Raw genomic sequence first — 21,555 nt, forward strand, 5'->3', positions numbered from 1 at the left:
CTGAGCTCGCCAGCACCTGCTAATTACCTTTCTCTACAGAGCAATGCTTTTAGCAAGAAAGAGGGAGAAAAGGAGGAGAGCGGAGGGGGAAAGAGAGAGTGAGAGAGAAGAGAGAGAAGAGAAGGGGAGGGGTTATTGCTTCTCATCTGTGAAACACCTTGAATGTGACAGTTGCCAAGACGTGTGGCCGAGGCGGCGTAGGGGAGGTGGGCGGATTTGGAGCAGAAGATGCTGTGGTCAGCTAAGTGGAGAAAACACTGTCATTTGTCACAGAGAGAGAAAAGTGCCAGATATGGCGTCGCGCGTTCACACTTGTCTCCGCTCCAATAAGCAGCGGACTCCCAGGACGTCTTCGTCCTCAGTGGCTCGGATGACAGTCTGCGCATAGAGTGAGCAACAGCCTGATGCGGGCGGTTAAAAAAAAAAAAAAAAAAAATATGCAGAAAATAGCTAATCGCCATCTCCCTCACTGTCACCAATCGGGAATAGGCAGTTTCTCAGGTTTACAAACAGATGGTCATCCATAATGCAGCTTCTTAGCTGTTTTTATGTGAGATGTCAAGCTGTGATGAATTATCAATAGGCAGAGTGCCATCTAATAAAGGGTAGCCACATTTCCAAAGCCCTCAAAACAGAACTTTTTTTTTTTTTTTGTATATGTACGTACCGGCACACAGTAATTAGTGTAAACACCCACTTGTGTGTTTGACTTCACATGCAATACATAAAGTAAATGCGTTAGTAAGTTGTAATAAAGACAGAGCAGACTTCACACGCATTAAAGGTCGAGTATGTAAGAGTTGGTGACTTTTATCGGCAGAATGTAAAACACTAAAAAATCGTACGTAAAGGACGTAAACACTCTTTCACAACTCTCTACGGTATCATTTGCATCTCAGGCTGCAACTAGCAGTTATATAGTCAATTATTATTTGGAGTACTTGTTTGGTCCTTAAATGTTGAAAAATGTTGATCAGTGTTTACAAAATCTGGAAATTATGATGTTCGTGAGTTGTTTTGTCCACAAACCAAAATGTTTGTTTGTTTTTATGGAGCAAAGAAACCAGGACATATTCACATTGAAGAAGATGAAAAATCAGAAAACTTGTTTTAAATATTGAAAAAAACTCTCCTACCGATTCATCGATTATGAAAATAGTTTGACGATTCATTTAGTTACCAATTAATAATCGATTCATGGAATAATTGTTGCAGCCCTATTTGCGTCACAAGCTTCCACCTTATAATGAACATCCATTGTAGATGCCAGTCCTACTTTTCCTGATCGCTTAGACTACACACTCTGACTACACTCTTAGACCACACTCTGACGACACTCTTAGACCACACTATTTGACCACACTCTGACGACACTCTTAGACCACACTATTTGACCACACTCTGACTACACTCTTAGACCACACTCTGACTACACTCTTAGACCACACTCTGACGACACTCTTAGACCACACTATTTGACCACACTCTGACGACACTCTTAGACCACACTATTTGACCACACTCTGACCACACTATTTGACCACACTCTGACTACACTCTTAGACCACACTCTTACTACACTCTTAGACCACACTCTTAGACTACACACTTTGACTACACACACAGACCAAACTCTTAGACTACACTCTTAGCCCACACTTGTAGACTACACTCTTAGACCACACTTTTAGACTACACTCTTAGACTACACTTGTAGACTACATGCTTAGACCACACGCTTTGACTACACTCTTAGACCACACTCATAGCCCACACTCATAGACTACACTCTTTGACCACACTCATAGACCACACTCATAGGCCACACTCATAGACTACACTCTTAGACCACACTTTTAGACTACGCTCTTACTTGTAGACTCACCTTAAACTAAACCCTTAGACTACACCTTAAACTGAACCCTTAGACTACACACTTAAACTACACTCTAAGACTGCATGCTTAGACTACAGGTTTAGACTATATGTATTTCTCCTTTTATTGTGTGCATTTGTCACAACTCTGCCTCAAAAATGAAAGACGATTCAAAAATAGCACTTGATTGAGAGACTCCTAGTGTCAGAAATGACGTACTGTGCTTTTAAGGATACAAAAACCATTCGATTTTTTCGTTCAAACTGGTGTTTGGTGCATTCAATTTCCACCTGTAAACCCTCCCTAAATGCTACAAACTGAGCCTTTAACACGATGTGCTTTATTGTCATTGTTGTTATTGTGTTAGCCTCAGTGACAGACATCAAACGCGTCTCTTTGCCCCGCAGATAACAGCTCCTTGGCCACTCAGACGACAAGGGAGAGCTGTGACAGACAAGTCTACCAGAAGCCCCCGTCAGGCAGAGAAGGCTGTGAGAGGGGAGCCTACACTGCGGGACAGAAGCTCTCAGCAGGTCTCCACCACACTCCCTTCATCTTCCCCGAAGGCTTGTCCTCCATAGAGACCCTGCTCACGAACATCCAGGTGAGGCTCTGCTGGGGCTTTATTACCACTTTATTATACTTGGGAGATGAATAGGAAAGGAGATGAGCCACTCTTTGGGATTTCCTGCGATGGTAAATGGCAGACATTTAAGATATGCCATAATTGGAATGGGCGTGTGCTGACCTGCTTCTCAGATTTTACCTTGTCTTTGTTGTGGCAGAGTCGCATTTGAAAGCGCTCGCTGGTTTGGTTTACACAAGGGGGAGAAAGAGAAAAAACAAAACGTGTTATTCACCTGGTTTGACCCTGATCTAATGGCAGCTCTGCTTTTAGCACCAAGATAAAAGAGCAGTGATGATTTCAAGGGGAATAATCTGATTTCTTTCCTTTAGGAAGAGCTAGGTCTATTCTTATTTATCTTATGGTTTTCATTCTATTTTAAATTAAACTGCAGCTTATTCAAAGTGTCATTAGGCACTTCTTAAATGTGAATATTTTCTGGTTTCTTTGCTCCATATCACAAAGAAATCATTAAAATATAATACTTTTGGTTTGTGGCCAGAATAAGACATCATTTGCAGGTTTGAGAAACACTGATGGGACATATTTAAAAATATTACGGACCAAACCATTACTCGATTAACCCTTTAACACCTAACCCTCAAAATGTCAACCTGGATTTGTTTTTGTCGTTGCTCTTTTTAACCATAAAAGGACCAGAACATTTTTTCAGAATAATTTCCAATATCTGGCAGTTATTTACAATTTACTGCATGTTAAAGTAGTGTTTTAAGAAAAACAAAAAGGTTTATTCAGAAAAACACCGGCAGTTGTGCACGAACAACAGATGTGGGGTGTTAAATTTGAAATTTGAACAGCATAAAAAAATTTTTTGGAGTCTCTCAACGTTTCTTTGTGCAAAAACAGGGCCATAAAAATGGTCAAGTGTTCTTCCCACGCGATTACTAGATTACTCTAAGGTGAATTTAAGGAAGGAACGCCAGGCGTCTCCTGGCTTTTGTTTCAGTGTGTAACCTGTTGATGTGCACCTGTGTGTCTCCAAGCAGGGTCTGCTGAGGGTTGCCATCGAAAACGCCCGGGCGCAGGAGAAGCAGGACCAGCTGGAGAGGACGGAGCTGAAGCTGGAGCTGGTCAGAGAGCGCGAGCTCAGAGAGACGCTGGAGCGGCAGCTGAGCATCGAGCAGAAAAACAGAGGTGTCGCACTCGTTTTTCCTTATAGAAATCTACATCACATTAACCAGTCCAGTGTCAAATCGCCATCCCTGTGAATGTGTAAACACTTTTTCATATTTTTTATGCATAAACACTTAAAATCTGCCGTGCAGCAAAAGCAGGCCGGTATAATCCACTTGTGAGCTGACAGGACGTCCAAGAACGTGAAAATCAGATCAGGATGAGAGGACACCTACTGTATATTAGCCTCTCCAAGCAGCTGCAGAGGTGAATTAGCCTGAGGCTGAAAGTGTTACTACACACTAAATCAAGTTTGGCGTGTTGCTTTAACACACACACACACACACACACACACACACATACACACACAGCACAGTGAGAGCCGAGTGTCAGTCAAACACAGTTTTTTGTTTTTTTTTACCCCTCGATAAAGGTCACACCTGACGGAGACGTCGTCGCGGAAGGTGTCGCGCGAAAATACGACCGAGTCTGTCATGTGCGATCACGTTGACGCCGTCGTGCGCTGACAGTCAAATTTACATCGCACTACACTAAATATATGGTAATAGTGTGGTTTTAAAAAAAAAAAAAAAGGTAATATGGAGGTAATATTATGGTAATTCTGTCTTATTTCTAATGCAGTTTCTAGGAGGTGCATCCGATGCATCTCCACTATACCAGGAGTTATAGTGGAGAGATAACTGAATAAGTATTATCCAATGTTGAGAGGTTTATGAGGCTGGACATTATGGATATAACATCGAGAGATTATTGTTCTTAATCGTGCATATTAAGAGTGCGGGAGTCTGAAAGATTATTGACTGAATCTGACGCAGCGAGAGCTGAAGATTCAAAGCGTTTATTGTCACATGTACAGTAAGAAAACACTTTTCTCTGCATAATGAAATTCTTTTCTTAGCTGTCCACACAAATGCAGAGATAAAATAAATAGTTTAAAGTAATAAAATAACACACAATAAGAGCAGTATAACTAGAAATGCAATACAAAGGAAGTAGACAATAGACGGAGAACTTTATGGACGCATCAAACGACAGAAGTTTCCGTTATATCCAGGAGGAACAATCTACTAGAACCCCCATGGTTCTCAAACTGTGGTATACGTGAGCTCAATATTTTCCCAGGTGGTTCTTGGTATAAAAAACGTTTTTGAACCACTGACAGACCCCATTAACAACCATCAGTTCTTCAGTGGATGACCTCAATAACCTGGTTCTAAAGAGAAAAATCTGGATCAATACGTGATAAGTTTCTTCTTAGTGTCGCTCATTTTTACTTTTTTTTTTACACATGTATTCATGTATCTTCAATCAAGCAGTTAAAAACAAACAAACAGATTTTTCTCTATGTTTCAGGAAAATAACTTTTCTCCAGAGAAATCCAGTGTTTATTCTATTATATTCTAGCATGTTGATGAAAATGGCCGTACAATGACCATGTTGTTACTGTACTGTACTGTACTGTACGGAGTTGCAACAGCCTCCGTTAGACTCTCCATGCCAGGGGTCTCAAACTGGCGGCCCAGGGGCCACATGCGGCCCCCCCAATCGATTACATGCGCCCCCCCACTTAATATCACGTTGTAATGAAAACATGGCCCACGACCTCACCGTCTTTTAAAAACAGTGTGTAGCTGAGGCACAGCTGCCAGCGAGGTGATAGAATATAATATATGTTAGCAAGCAATGTTTTTTTATAACAGTAATAATAAGACATTTGGTCATAATTATCCCATTATTAAATGTATCATATACAACATTCAATTACATATATAAATACACAAATTAAAGGTCTGTTTTTGATATGAATATGTTAATGTGTGATATCATGATGCAATATTGTGAATGGATGTTTTTTTTCCCCACTTTTTGTTCTCGAGGCCGGCCCCCTCTTGACCACAATAGATGCTCATTGGGCCGCCAGGTCGTTGTAGTTTGAGACCCCTGCTCTATGCACTATGCAATCCAATGCATTTATGAAGCACATTTAAAAACAGCAGCAGTCGACCAAAGTTGCTGCACAGTAGTAATTCAATAAATAAAGAGTAATAACAACATCATAATACACCTCGTCTTTAAAAGAGATTTAATGGCAGTGCATTCCACCACTGTTGCAAAGCCCGATCCCCTCTGAGCTTCAGCTGTGATTTAGGAACAGCTAAGATCGTCAGCTGATCTTAGAGAGTTTGGGAAGGAGCAGGACCATTTTATCCACAAATGAAAGGATCCATAAATCTCTTCTGTGACGCACTTGGCCACACTCGCCGACAGAAACATCAGACCGTAAATGTTGAAATCCTTCTGTTTTTTTCTTCTTCCTCTTCGCTTTAGTTTTGATCCAGAAGCGCTTGAAGAAGGAGAAGAGGAATAAGAGGAGGCTACAGGAGGCTTTGGAGGAGGAGGTGAAGCTCCGCGATCAGGCAGAACACACCCTCCTGCACACCGTCAGCACACACACGGGTACCACAGCTAACTTCTTTTTGATACTTCTTAATCTGGCTAAATGTTGTCGTTTCTGCCTCATTTTCATATTAAATGTCACCAAGTCTCAGGCTCCACTCTTCATCAGCCTCTAATTAAGTGCCCTTATTAATTAATGACCACACTACAGGCCATCAATCATCATCGGCGGCGGCGGCGGCGGCAGCTCCTCACACAGAATCCTTGACCCAGGACGTGGACGGGAGTAACCACGACGACAACAGGCAGGACGCCAAGGCGACAGTACAAGGTACGAGTGGAGACGTGAGCATCACAGCTGAGGAAAGAGGGAAATATTCAGTCACTGAAAGACAAGTGTCAAGTAAAGTTAGACGTGAGCTAATGATCGAGTACGACGGAGTATTAGCGCCAAACAGGAAATCTTTCCAGAATAAAGTCGTAATATTACGAGAATAAATTATCTTATTCTCATATTACGACTTTTTTTAATGTTGCGACTTTATTCTCATGATATTACAACAACTTTATCCTCATAATATTATGACTTTATTTCTTTTGATATTAGGACTTTATTCTCATATTACAACTTTATTTTACAACTTGATTCTCGTGATTTTACGACTTTATTCTCGTGATATTACGACTTTATATTACGACTTTATTCTCATGATATTATGACTTTATTTCTTTTGATATTACGACTTTATTCTCATGATATTACAACTTTATTTTACAACTTGATTCTCGTGATATTACGACTTTATTCTCGTGATATTACGACTTTATTCTTTTGATATTACGACTTTATATTACGACTTTATTTCTTGTGATATTACGACTTTATTCTCATGATTTTACGACTTTATTCTTTTGATATTACAACTTTATATTACAACTTTATTCTCATGACATTACGACTTTATATTACAACTTTATTCTCGTGATATTCCGACTTAATTCTCGTGATATTACGACTTTATTTCTTCTGATATTACGACTGTATTCTCGTGATATTAAAACTTTATATTACGACTTTATTCTTTTGATATTTCGATTTTATTCTCGTGATATTGCAACTTTATATTATGACTTTATTCTCATGATATTACAACATTACGACTTTTTTCAAATTACGAGTTTAATCTCGTAACTGTACGACTTTACTCAGGGAAGATTAAACATTATTCTCTTCTCAGTTTGGCCCTCGTGATCTATTTCCTGCTTAAAACCAAACATTTCTCAAATTGTTTCAGTGTGTGGTTAAAGGCATGACGACGCCAAGTTTGTAGGAATAAACGACAAATAAGTTGAGTGTTAATAAATGAAATGAGATGGAGCGTCAGTGAAATAAACGGCGATATACCTGCTGTTTGTGGGTTTATTTAGCTCCTGCGATGCGTGTGCTCTCGAAAAACGCTTCCAGTCGACCGGAAGAGTCGCGGACGCTTTCACGGGGGAGGGCGTCCGGCTCGCTCCTGAGAAAATGAACAAAATGAAATGAAGCGTGAGGCAGTTTTTTTTTCGCTGGGGCTACCGTTTTTAATGGAGGCCTGGTGGCTTTTTAATATATTTAGATTTCGCCAACGTTTATTGTTCTTCACGGGGATAGATTAATGAGAATGTCCCACACGTAACGTCTTAAAACGGACAGAAAAAGAAATGGCAGAGCTCTCTCGGCGCCTCATCAAAAGAAGAGCACGGCTCCGGCTCCACCTCTGCTCCTCCGGTCGTGCCGGGGGCCGACGCACGAGCCAAGCCAGCTTGTTCAAAGGCGATTTTTTTTTTTTTTTTTTTAATTGAATGTCAGTGAAGCACGAAAGAAAACCGGACCACTAATTAACGGCTGTCTTAATTGTCCTCGTGACGAGTTTGTTTGGACATCATTTGCATAATTAACACGCAGTAATAAATCATTTAAAGGGGAATTGTCTGTCAGACAGCAGGGGCAGGATGTGGGTTTTTCTTTGTTGCCCGGGAAGTTTTATCACCCAAAAAATAGGGATCAGGGGCCGAAAGGTTTTCAACCGAGGCTTACACAAGAAAAAATATATTTTATTAATTACGACGCTGTGTCAGGTTCTATTCACGAAGTATATGAAATATTTCTGTAATTATATGGGGAAAAAAGGCATTTTTGGGTAAAATGTTCTTTTTCTGACGTGCAATATAGAGCAGTACAAGTTTTTAAGTCAAATTTGAGTTTGATATTGACGCAGATTTGATAAGAGCTGCAACTAATATCATTATTTTCATATTTGATTCATCTGTCAATTATTTTCTTGATTAATAAATATCATGTTTGGACCAGAAAATGTCATTCAGTGTTTCCCAAACCTGGAACTGATGATGTTCTCAAACGTCTTGTTTTGTTTAAATGATTTTATTTGTTATGTGGAGCAAAGACAAGCAGAAAATATGTGTCAGGGGCTGAAGCCTCTTCAAAAAAACAAAGATATTTTCTTAATTCTCAGGTTTTAGAAGAATTTGTGGGAAATATTTCAGGTTTTCTGACAAATACTGCGATTAAATTTGCAATATAACTTTCTTTAAAGTAAAATTTCTGTTTAACACTTACTTAGATTTGATAAGGGCTGCAACTAATGTTGATTTTCATTATTTTCCCGATTTATCGATGAGCTGTTTGGTCCAAAAATATAGTTCGGTGTTTCCCAAAACTTGTAAATGATGATGTTCTCACACGTCTCAATCAGTTTAAATGGGTTTTCTTTGTTATTTGGAGCAAATAAAACCCAGAAAATATTCACATTTGAAGTCACCGAAAGCTCACAGAGCTTAAGTAATGGATTAATAATGAATTGAATTGTCACAGCCACAGATTAGAGGCAGGACGGAGAGCATCGCCACACGAGACGCCGTCCAAATGTGAACTCTTTGACGACTGAATAGTGTCTTAACGTTTGCTCTATGTATTGCATTTTTTTTTTTTTTTTGCTAATTGTACTAACATCATTGGCACAGAACGCAGGAAAACTGCAGCCTCGGCGTTTTGCTAATTGCATTGTTTCAAACTGCGACTTTGATTTGAAAGTGATTAATTGTTCAGAATGGGCCTGGGTGAAAAGTATTTTTCATCCTGCTGTTACAGTCGATGTGGGTTTTCTTTGTTATCTTTAATTAAACAAAGAGTTTAAAATGTTTAATATTTGTTTTTTTTTATTTTATTTTCAGAGGGCAGAGTGTTCCTGCAGGCCGCTGGGATGTACTGAAGTAAGGAAGGAAGGATGGATGGATGAATGGATGGATGGATGGATGAATGGATGATGAAGATTCCTCACAATGGACAGGCATGCCTCACGACGCAGTGAGACATCACAAACTCCTCCATTGTTCTCTCTCGTCTTTAATTTATTGCAGTTATCACCGACACTTTGGCCATAATAGTGGGAACCGTCCTTTATTTGTCATCACGGCGTCTTTTAAACTGCGTTTCCTTTCAATCGAGGTTTTTTTACGATCCTAGATGAAAACCACCATAGTTCTTTCTCTTTTTTTTTGTTTTTGTCCGTGCTGTAAGAGATGTGTACATATATATAGTCATCCCTTCTTTTTTTTGTTATTACTATTATTATTATTATTATTATTATTATTATCAAAACAAAACGGGAAAAGGAAAAAAAAAAAACCCACCAGAACGGCATGTTGTACAGTCAGTCGATGACTTGTATTGTGTATGTTATGCAGTAGTGCAGTTTGACAATACAATACAATACAGATCCTTTTTAACGAATGGTCTCGTTTCTGCATCATTTATTTCACTGTTTGTGTGTGGGAAAAGATGGTTTTGTTGATTTGTTTTGAAGAACGTCACACCTCAGTGTGTTTATGTTTGTGAGTCTGTGATGCATTAAACCCTTGAGATTTGCGTCACGCGTGAGGAGGACAGGGGACGGGACGGGGGACGTCCATATGTTTGCATGTCTATACATATATGAGGGGAATGGCATTGATTCTTGCCCCATCTTCAAAAACAGGCACGTAAGTATTGACGGACGGACGCTCGGACAGGAAGTTGCTGAGCAGGGTCACGCCGTAAACTGTCCTTTGGTGAAAACATGTTGACGAGGCAACGCCGATGCAGCCCCCCGCGCGGCCGCTCTCTATTTTATTTATTTATTGTGCTTTTTCCCTGCGGTTATTGTAGCATTATAAACTTAAAAAACAAATCATAAAAAGTTACATGCAAATTTGTGGTCGTAGTAGTAGATTTAAACTAATGAATCTTCATTTAAGGTTAAACACGCAGCTAAAAAAACCAGCAAATATCAACAACTATTTAAAGAGAGGATTGAAGAAAAAAAAAGGAAAAGTCGAGCTCCCCGAGTTCAATTTGAGACAAATTCAGTGTGCTAATTTAATAAATTAACGCTTTAACAATTTAATTGCACTTTGTCAAAGACTGAAATGCCTTCCTGAAGGGAGCGTTTCACCGAGGACACATAATGGATGAGACAGATCCTTTTGTTAAGTGAGTTATTTTAGAGGGAAGCACTTTAAACTCAGGCAGTCGGCCACCCGCTCTGCTTCAATATCAAAAAGGAATTCAGGTCAGAGCGAGAGGCGGCTGAGGATGGTGCAAATCCACAAATAAGTGCTTCTATAAGTAAAGCAAAGGATAAAACGATGAATATGTATGATAGAGCCACGGTTCTCAAACTGTGGTGCGCTTACCATGAGTGGTCTGTCTTGTATGAAGTATATTAACCAGAAAATTACTTTGGTAGAAGCTTAAGTCACTTTTTTATAATATTACTTTTGAGTAAAAGTCTTAAAGTATATGACATTTACTGTATTTAAGTATCAAAAGTAGGAGTGGTCGGGCGAGTTGTCTTTCGACTGGAAGGTTGTGGGTTCAATTCCTGTCTGCTCGTCTATATGTGTCCTTGAGCAAGACATGTTTAAGCGTGTGAATGGGTGAAAACTGTAGTGTAAAGCAGCTCATCAAGACTATAAAAGCTCTATATATAAATACAGACCATAATACCAACTCTTCTTCTTCTTCTGATTTTATTTGGTAGTAATGAGTAACAGAGTTAGAGGAGAGTAAAAGTACAAGTTGTTAGAAATATAAGTAACAAAGTAAAGTACAGACACGTGAACTCTTAGTAAATCGCAGTGAGAATAATGCACAACTCCTTATATGGACTTCCTGGGCGCGTGTGTTTATAGGTCACACCTTCAGGCTTTAAAAAGAGAGCGTTAGTCGAGATACTGAAGTCACAAAATAGACGTGTTTTTTTTTTCTTTTTGTTCATTAAAAAAAAAAAAAAACCGAGCCAAGCCAACTTTGAACTGTGACATATTCCCAAAATTCACAAATTCACTCTGATTTTAAATAGTTTTAGTACTTTTTGCCAACAGGTGTGTTTATATAGTATAATTAATCACCTCAGGTTGTGCTGAAAAAGAAGACACTCTTATAGCCTCTGTATATACATTTTAACATTTAAAAAAAAGCAGGCTAAATGCTCTGTGGTCTAAGGGTTAGTATTGTAATCAAGTATTTGTACTTTATTACATTACAACACTACATGATCTCAGGCAGGTACTTGGTATAAAACACAGCAGATCACGTGAAGGCCTCTGTGATCACAATGCTGCTAAAGACATTGAAAGCATTTCATTTCCCCCTCAGGAAGAGTAAGTAGGTGGCAGGTAAAATTAAGTTTTCCACCCTGGTACATAATACACACTTCAGACAGCACAGTGTTCTGAAGCCGCTGTGCCAAAGAGAGAGAGAGAGAGAGAGAGAGAAAATAAGAAAAAGAAACGTGCCATGTGTCATTTCCTGGACGCGGGCAGATAAGCTGCGTCGCACGGAAATACAACAATACCTCTGCTACAAGCAGTTCTTCCTGAATACAGAGCGGCTGACAAGTGAATCGCAATGATTCACAGAAACGAACGTGTGAATGAGTCATCAGCCTTTTTGGACCACCTTACAGGCAAAGTGTGTGTGACTTCATCTGCACACACACACACACTCACACACATCTCTCACAATTCACCGAGTAGCTTTGTCCTGCTGAGAGATGTGTAATGGAAAAGATAAATGGAGGATAAAGCTAAGGTGACAGGACCGAGCATGCATGTATGTGTATTTGCATGTGTGTGTGTGTCTGTGTGTGTGTGTGTGTGTGTGTGTGTGTGTGTGTGTCCTCATGTGTGTGTACTGCACAACAGACCAGCAAACCATCTGCTCATCTCCTCTTAATGAACAAAGCAAACAGCAGGAGTCAAGGCTGTCTCCAAATCTGGAGTCTCTTTATTGGTAAGCACACACAAGCAAGCATGCACGCGCGCGCACACAAACACACACATGCACGCACGCACGCACGCGTCTCTGCACTGTTTAATCTTATTATCTTTGATTGAGAACAGGGGCAAAGCAACCTTTTTAGACCTCACTCCTACATCAGTGACAGAGAAGGTCTGAAACACAATTAGCAAGCTGTTCCTGAGCCTCTGCTTTGCAGTCACATCTGACCACCAGCAGCCAAATAGACCTAATGGGGTGGGAACTAACCAATGGGAAGGAGCATGCACGCACACACACACACACACACAGTGCGTGCACACACACACAGTGCGTGCACACACACACACTGCGTCTGTGGGTGATTGGGAAACGCAACACTATTAGACAGCTGTTCGCCATATCTTTTCAAATGTACTTGGACAAAACATAAGCACTGGATCTAACGGCTCAGGAGCAATCGGCCGGGGCCCAGACTCTGAAGGTACAAACATGCCGTTTGATGTGTGTGCGTAATAAAAAAAAAAACTGGCAGCGTTGTCGGGTTAAGACAAAGCGCGAGCGACGCAAAGGAAGTCTGGACCTCGACAAGATACGACACCGTGTCCATAAGAAAAAGTCATTAAGTTGGACTTTGTGCAGCCACATCCTGCTCCTCAAGGCCCCCACGACCATAATCACCAGTGTGACCACAACGACGGCTGAGAGGGATGGAACGCACTCTCTCTGTACGTCTCTGTGCTGTACGTATGAAAACCCATAAACACATATCACATACTGAGCAGAAAAGGTCGAATATGACAAGCGCTAAAGTTCAAATCTGATTAAACCGGTGCTTCAGGGCCTGGGAATGACCTGTCAGAGGTGTGGAGTGGAGAGAGAGAGGGAAAAAAAGAGACTGTCCTTCTTCAGGTGTGGATCATCCTGCTGCAGCGTCTGTGACTGCAGATGATGATGATGTTTTTCGAGTGCTGGTTCTCAACCTGCAAGTCTTGGTGGTCAAAGGGAGGGAGATAAAGATGAAGTCTCCACCTGCTTCAGTGAGTCATAACCACCAGTGCATAAACGCTTAGTTTCCACATTATAAAAGGGCCATTTCACCCATAAAATATGTAGTTGTTGTTTCTTTTACTAATTTTCAGAGATAAACGTTGTGTATTGATCATCAGACAGTTGATCTGAGTTACATGGTTCATTCCCACATCAGCAGAGGAAGTTGGAATTAAGAGAAAGTTAGTAAAACTGACAAAAAGTCACTTCCTTCGAAGAAAAATAAAAGCCCTACACTGCTCTTCACTGTGTTTCGGTCAATTATAACAAGTTTTATGAGTGAAAGATCTGGAAAGAAAAGCAGAAAAACCCTAATTATTTTTTAAATATGACATTCTATCACAAGATGAGTATCAGGAGCAAATTTGTGTACAAAATAACATTTTCTTTACTATTTAAATTGACATTTCTGTAACAACTGTCACTTTGAACAGGTAAAGCAACACTATAAAACAGATACATGTTTGATAAATTAATCATTTTATGCAAGTTTATGGATAAATCTTAAGTGAAAGGCTTGCAAAAATGACCCAAAATACTAAATCTAAATCAGGTATTTGGGAATCTACAATGTACACAGGTTAGCTAACCCTAACCCATTTTATATTATTTACTTATGATAACAATAACTACAATCAATATATATATACATATATATATTTATTTATTTATTTTACAGTACAGTATTTCAGATACAGGCCTCTACCAAACGGTTGAGACGTCTGTTCATAATAAACCTGGTTTGCATAATTCATAAAGTACAACATTCAGAACAAGTCACATAAAGTGTTAGTGAGTTCAGCTTGATGCATTTTTCAATGAGATATAGTGACTTAAAGTATGGTCGACCAAATGGTTGAGTCCAGTGTGTAAAATTTAAGTGATCTTAGTTTAATTAAGCCGAAATTAGCATTGATATCTGTAGTGACGGATCAGCGGCCATTTTGGACCTGCCATGTTTTTACAGTAGCCCACGATGGACAAAAAGCTAACTGACGGCTACATACAGTAAGGTGAGGGATATTCACGCACTGCACCTTTAATTCAACCTTTATTTAACCGCATAAAACCTTGTTGTTGTTGTGTGTTTTTTACAAAGACAGAAAGCTTGCAGAAACTTTACGAGCACAATAAATAATGAAGAATAAATTGATTCAGTGAATATTCAGTGAATAATTCCTCACCAGTCTCCACCATTAGGGACCAAACAGGGGTGAAACTAATCAGTCAGACAGTGCAGAGACTGCAGCCCAGATGTGCATGTTTTGCAACTTTTCTTTAAAATGAGGCTACTTAAAATGCATCCAGCGAGACGGAGCTCCTGCAGAACCAGGTAATTCTGGACGCTCCCGTTTCCTTGTCTGTGTTCTGTGTTTTTTAGCAGCAGCAGCATCATGTAAAGGGACTAAAATTAGCCCAACCTTTACCTGCTTCAACATTAAAGTGATGCACGCACTGATTTAGTCTCTCCTGAAATATACAAAACACTGTCCCGAAATGGGCCATCCTGCAAAATGAGTGCTTTTATTTTTGGGTCTGTGACTTTTTCATTTACGACTTACAAGAGTGTTTTTCTCTTTTAATTAGATCTCGTGTAGAATCTGAGGAGTGAGAGTGAAGCCTTTGTTTTGTGTTTTCAATATTGTTTGGCCCAGTTGTAAAAGAAGGAGTGAGTGATAATAAGTAATAATGACATTACTGTTGGGAAAACAACAACCAAACAGCTGGTTCTAAGAGATGTTCATCACTGCAAATGAATTTACCTTTCAGTTATTATGTAGTTGTTTTTCTCTTGCACCGCCATAAAGTCAGCTTTTAATTTTATTTTTGGGGTCAAATATAGAAAATTGTGACTCATGTCAAGGAATGTGTATGTATAGCCTTAAATCGAAGGTAAGAAATTATGCAAGAATATTGCCAGATAACAGTTGTTTTGTGTCCTTTTGTTGTCTCCTGTGGCTTTTAATGTCTTGTATTTTTATATTACTGTTCAAACTTATTAAAAACATAAAAATACCATAACTGTAAGTTGTTGTTTTTTGCATGAGTAACTTCATCAATATTCCATGTCAGGATCAGGAAGATCAATATTTTGTCAGGAAAAGTGATGTAAGTGTCTGAGTAAATAAAATAGTAGAATAGCAAGGCAACAGCGCCCTCTGCAGTTCATTCTCTACATCAAGGTAAGAATCACATACACAACATTTGACGGGAAGAATATCTTAGTATTGCACTAATTTATGAGCTCTTTTGACAAAGACAAATACATGTAGGTATTTTTACATCCTCATTAAAGTGCATTTGATGCAGTGAATATAGGACAATAAGGCTGGGCAATATGGGGAAAAAACCTTATTACTTATATACTTTTGTATATCATTCAGTATCGACATACTGTATATATATATATATATATACACACATATGATATAGTATACCAATATTATATCTATATCATGTCATGGTTTTGATATAATATCAGTTTATATAATGTAATGTAACAGAACTATTTTTTATTGTTGGTTCGCTTTTTTAAAAGGGGGGTGTGAGGGCTTTGGCCGAGTTGGGCTTCCGTCGACGAGTTCCCTTTACCCCCGGCTCTCTCTCCCTCGTCTGAACATGGCTCGTCACTTTAACTTTATTTCGGTGTTTTAGTGTTTGTTTAATTATTCCACCGGGACTAGCGGACTCCGGCTAGGTCCCGCAGTTCACCCCGACGCTATGTTTTCCATCACCGGCTCTCGGGGCTTCTGTAAGTGTGTGTTAAACCGGAACACTTTCTGTCGCAGCCTTAGCTCCAGCGGTAACAAGCTAGCTAGGCTAAAGTAGTGTTAGCGTCGAGCTGTCGTTTATTTACTTTATATTGGTTTATTAGCTCATAAATCACCAAACCTGTCATTTCCACACAGTTGTTTGTCTTAGCAAAGCTGTCACAGCTGTAAAATAAGTGCGTAAGTTAGGAGAGACTATGCTAATGTCAAGTTAAGTTCGTATTTAATAGGTGTGCTAATGTTTTTGTATTGTATCTACGCTTGTAAAAGTAGTTGGCATCGGTGTCACTTGTTTATTCTGCTCCTACATTGTGGAGGAATCATGCAAACATACACTTTGAATTTAAAATAAAGCTAAATAACTGTCATACTGTGATAAGACTTGGTTCTGAAACTATGGTACGTGCACCACCAGTGGTACGCGTTTTTATTTGGAAGAAAATCAGAACTACTGTTCTATTGTATACAGGGTATGTGATCACAATGGAGCTGAGGAAGTGCATAGGAAATTAAACAAATGACGACAACAACAAAAGAGTTGAATAATAATAATAATCAGAGTCATCTCTCACTCCATCTTAATCTAATGACTGGTATGTAATTATACCAGTGCGTGAATTGTATGTGAGGAAGAGGAGGAGGGTGATGGGAGAGAAAATTATCTTATTGGGTTTTGTGATGATATGTCCTTTTTATTCCATATAATTAATTGGCACTCAGTGTGATTATTGATTTAATCATAAAATTGGAACACATTCTCTAGTTTCTCCCTGTATAGTATTTGAGTTTGTCACATTTAAAAAAAAAAAAAAAACTTCACAATAATCAAAAATAATTCACTTATGTCAGTAAAATGTCAGAAAACAAAAATTTGATTGGTGTTTACCAAACTGGGAAATAATGATGTTGTCAGTTGTCTAGTTTTGTTTGTGGACAAAACTAGACAACTAGACATTGTTTGAATGATTTCTTTGTTATATGGAGTAAAGAAACAAGAAACTGTTCACTTTTAAGAGGCTGAAAAATCAGAAGGTTTGTTTTAGTTATTGTTTTTTTGTTGTTTTTACACTCAAACTGATTAATTGATTATCATAATAGTTGATGATTGAGAAATTGCTGCATTAACTCTGCATTTTGTATAATTATTATAATCTATTTAAGATATTATTTTAAATAGTGTAAGGTAAAGCTGCCACATACATTTATTACAGAACATGAAAATAATATTTAAATTGGTCTTAAACACAGCCCTAATATAAAGTGAATTACCTCCCTCCAGATATGGCCCCTCTGTCCAAAGGCCTTCTTCTGGTTCTCAACGGCCTGACTGTGATGCTCACCCTGCTGCCGCAGTACCAACAACTGTTTGACTACAACCTAGTGGCTGTGAAGGAGCAGCACCAGGTATGTGTTCACCATTTGTGCGCCTTCACACACAAGTTCACAAGCTCTTTGACCATGACATTTTAAGTCTGTGTCAGTGAACCACCTGTTAGTGGAGCGTTTAAACCTTTACTCATGTTATAGCTGTTTATTATAAATAACTAGATCAAAGCAGATCATAGGGTAGAATGTTAATTAAAAGCCAATTACAGTCTTTAAAGACACAGCTTCTTAGCACACCAGAGCCAGGTCCATGCTAACGTCCTGTAAAATGCTACTAACGTAGACCAAATGTCATACAAAGCATTATTCCACTAAATAAAATACAACAAAATACATCTGCTCCTGGTCTCTTTCTTCTGTGTCCAAAGTTCTACACTGCCAAGTGTTTGCTCAGTGTGTGAACCATTAGGTTTCTCTTCTCTTCCATAATATTGTAAGGTCTCTGTCTTATGATATAAAATGCCTTTAGCATAATAAAAATCTAATTTGTTTTGATTTGAAAGTCAGGGTTGTGCATCAGTAATGTGTTGTGTGCGTGTTTAATTTGTGTTGTAGGTGTGGAGGTTGTTGTGTGGAAGGCTCGTCTGTTTGGATGTGAAAGACTCCTTTTGTAGCAGCCTGCTTATTTACAACTTCCGAATCTTTGAGAGGAGGTTTGGCACCAGGAAGTTTGCAGTAAGTACTAAACCCGTCGGTCTATTTACACCACTGTGTTTCACTACAGTGACCCATGATCTGAATTGGTTAATCAAACAAATGTCTCCTGTGTAGCAACTTCCTCTTTTAAGGAAGGCAATATCTGACTTCCTCGGCTGCTCCAAACCAGCTCTCACTAACTTGCTGTAATTGTCACTGTTAATTCCAGTCCTTCCTTTTTGGCACTTGGTGTCTGTCTGCACTCATGGACTTCCTGTTGGCCCAGGCTTTTCAGTTTCTATTTGACTATGAGGTGGAGGAACTGCCTGCAGGACTGTGAGTAGATGGCTTACGGTAGTCGCCTCAGGTTAACCCCCCCCCCCCCACACACACACACACACACACACACACTATCCTCATTGTCATCATCTCTGGACTCTTCCCTCTTTCCTCTCCCAGGCTCGCCCCAGTCTTCGCTCTGTTTGTGCCTTTTTACCTGTCCATTCCCAAGATACCAGTCACTCAGGTCCTGGGCCACATCCACATCACCAGCAAGTCTCTGGTCTACATAGTAGGCCTGCAGGTAAAATCCCATATTCTGCGAGTGTCTTTGTGTATGTATTTGTTTACATCATGTGTCTTTATCTCTCTCCCAGCTGTTGACATCTAGCCCATTCATGTGGCTTCTTGCTCTGAGTGGATTGGTGAGTGGCCAGATTTCTCTTATCTTAAAATGACACAGTGTATGTTTTCAATCTTCAAATCCCGGCCTTTTGTTTTTGTTTTTATCATCAAAGTGATTGAAAAATACTAAGACTCTTGCACAGTGCTGTATTACAGTTTTATATGTTTGCAGGACAGCCGTTGCCATAATATCAACATGATTGTTTTGAATGTGCTGTTTCAGATTTCAGGCGCACTCTTCTACTCCAATGTTCTCCACGTACAGAAGTTCCTTTTCGTACCTGCCTGGGTGTCTCGCATTGGACGGTGTACTCTGGAGCCAGTCTTCTCGAGTGAGTTCAACATTGTTTAATCACGTCGAGGGATAGTAGTTGTAGTAAGAGTCATAATATAGTATTTGAACAGTGCAATGATGCTACTACTACTCACAAGCTCCAGATGCAACTCTTCCAATCCTTCCATACACATCTTTTACAAAGTATTGTATTTTTTTTGTATTGTGTCAGCCTGTAAATTGTGTTGTTTTACCTCTGTGGCCCTCCAGGCTCCCAGCCAACCAGTGAGACTCCTCTGGGGATGGGTGCCACTCTGGACATCCAGAGGCAGCAGAGGATGGATCTGCTCGACCAGCAGCTGCTGCTGGCCCAGTACAACGAGGCGAGGAGGAACACAAGACCTCAGCAACAGGTACGTGGACACATGCCGACTCTTTACAGTACTGAAGCTCTAACTGATTTTAGAGGCAGTACTTGAATTCACTTCAAGAATCAAATGCCACTGATTTTTTTGTCTGGCAGGAATTGCAGTTGTTAAGCCACATCATGGCTTTTATGTGACATGCTTTTAATTTGAAGATAATCGAACCTCCTCCCCTGCCTCATTAGGTTGGAGCTAACAATTTAGGCCACTGATTTCTTTAATTTCTATGCCATTTATAGTGCTACACTTAAAATACTGCTTTTTCAGATGCTTTGGTGACATGATTTTTCACTTAGGAGGATGATTCAATGATCATTTCTATTCATTAGTCCACAAAATGTTAAAAAATGTTGAAGAACGTTGATCAGTGTTTCTCAAACCTCACAATGACGACTTTTCAATTCTCTTTTTTGGTCCACAAACCAAAATCATTCAGTTTTCATGATTTCTTTGTAAAATGGAGCAAAGAAACCAGAACATTTAAGAAGCTGAATAATCCAAAAAATTGTTTTTAATTGTTTAAACAAAACACTCAAACAGATTTATCAGTCATCAAAGTAGTTGATGATAATTTAGTAATCGATTAATTATAGAGCTGGATGGAGTTACATTATCCAATGTGGCGCCCCCTAAAGGGAGAAGCCGAAAGAAGAAGAAATAGATGATTTAACGCACTGTTGTCTTCTGTTTTCACAGCAAATAGGACATTCAAATATATAAAAAAGTCAAGCTGAGCTCAGAGCACCCGCTCCTGGGTCATGACTTCAGATGGTCTGATGCACTTCTATACTGTATATTTTCACCTTGAAGGCCTTTTTAAGGTCTCCCCCTCCCGCTTTGAATAGATATCCATAAAATGTGGGACTCTTCGTCTGTACAAAGTTACTTGACTTTGCCTCCATGTCTGTGTGTATTTGTGCGTGCAGCCTGGTTTGTTACAGTGGACCAGGTTGTTTCCCTCCCTGAGACAAAGAGGACAGAACAGACCCCCAATGCAGCCAAGCCCCCAGGCTCAAACACAACCATCCACCCAGACACAACCATCAGCCCAGCCACCACCGCTGGACAACGCACCCTCACCGTCACCCTCACCCTCACCCTCACCCTCACCTGTCGCAGAGGAGCAGGTCAGTGTTTCCTCGTGTCATGTTTAAATTGTCTCACTTTAAGATAATATCTAAAAATGGTCCCAGGCAATGAATTTTTTTTCGCTTCCACTGTTTCTCAGTTGTGTTTTGTTTTCTTGTCCGTCAGGTCGCACGTTTGGTAGAAATGGGATTTTCCAGGATGGATGCCCTCGAGGCCCTCAGAGCTTCAAACAACGACATCAACATGGCAACCAACTTCCTCTTACAACACTGAGAGAGACGGAGAGAGGGGGAGAGTGAGAGCTTTGTCAGAGAAAAACAGAGAACGCAGAACGAGAAGCAACCAAAGCAGGAAAAAGGGGGTAAACGCGAAACCGAGAGAAAATGCTGGACTGAATCGAAGTAATGAGAAGGCAAAATAAATTTGTACAGACAATCGTCTGTGTCACTGTGGCAGTGTTTGGCCGGTCTGACGTGAACTGAGTCCGACAGCAGGCTGATTAATGAAGAAGTGCGAAGCACAAAAGTGGGAGACGTTTGTGTCACAGCTTTCTGATGATCGTCACATTGTGAAACAGGCATCGTTTCCCAAGGCAGAAGAGTTAGACCTCTAACTCTGAGGGAATCCCAGTGAAATGTGCAGAAAACGCAGCGCTCGCAGCAGCTTCTTTTTTTCAACCGTACAATCTTCAGCGCATCCTAGTCGTCAGTCCGGTGGAGGAAGTCAAAAAAACTGAAAAAATGTCTTCAAAGGAGGCTGAAATATGTCAAAATTTCCTGCAGCCCCAACTCCAAACACTGGAGAGCAATAGAAGCCAGGAAGTTACTGCAACACAAAAACAAGGAGCTACCCCATGTCTGTCCCACCGACT

At 39.8% G+C, this 21,555-nt stretch overlaps 2 protein-coding genes across 2 annotated transcripts in view; both read left to right on the top strand.

Moving 5' to 3' along the window:
* The window catches only part of dachc (dachshund c), a gene marked incomplete at both ends in the record, with an annotated part of 37,982 nt that extends 28,660 nt beyond the window's left edge, over positions 1 to 9,322 (top strand). The window contains 5 exons of the mRNA XM_083897724.1: positions 2,284 to 2,480; positions 3,506 to 3,656; positions 5,985 to 6,113; positions 6,265 to 6,384; positions 9,285 to 9,322. Coding sequence (XP_083753850.1) covers positions 2,284 to 2,480; positions 3,506 to 3,656; positions 5,985 to 6,113; positions 6,265 to 6,384; positions 9,285 to 9,322 — 635 coding nt within the window. The remainder of the gene's footprint in view (positions 1 to 2,283; positions 2,481 to 3,505; positions 3,657 to 5,984; positions 6,114 to 6,264; positions 6,385 to 9,284) is intronic.
* A 6,704-nt stretch (positions 9,323 to 16,026) lies between these two features.
* Positions 16,027 to 21,090, top strand: ubac2 (UBA domain containing 2). The gene is made up of 10 exons (XM_083898195.1): positions 16,027 to 16,171; positions 17,470 to 17,594; positions 18,132 to 18,251; positions 18,442 to 18,548; positions 18,672 to 18,795; positions 18,869 to 18,916; positions 19,120 to 19,228; positions 19,441 to 19,583; positions 20,522 to 20,722; positions 20,850 to 21,090. Exons 1-10 carry the CDS (start codon positions 16,141 to 16,143, stop codon positions 20,955 to 20,957), a joined length of 1,116 nt encoding a protein of 371 aa, XP_083754321.1. The 5' UTR covers positions 16,027 to 16,140; the 3' UTR covers positions 20,958 to 21,090.
* The last annotated feature ends 465 nt before the right edge of the window (positions 21,091 to 21,555 follow it).

The sequence above is a fragment of the Microchirus variegatus genome (assembly GCF_963457635.1).
Source record: "Microchirus variegatus genome assembly, chromosome: 11".
Taxonomy (NCBI): domain Eukaryota; kingdom Metazoa; phylum Chordata; class Actinopteri; order Pleuronectiformes; family Soleidae; genus Microchirus; species Microchirus variegatus.

Coding starts and splice junctions, on each gene's coding strand:
- ubac2 (XM_083898195.1), top strand. CDS start 16,141: ATGTTTTCCATCACCGGCTCTCGGGGCTTCT. Junction 17,595..18,131: donor CTGTGAAGGAGCAGCACCAG/GTATGTGTTCAC, acceptor TTTGTGTTGTAG/GTGTGGAGGTTGTTGTGTGG. Junction 19,584..20,521: donor ACACAAGACCTCAGCAACAG/GTACGTGGACAC, acceptor TTGTGCGTGCAG/CCTGGTTTGTTACAGTGGAC.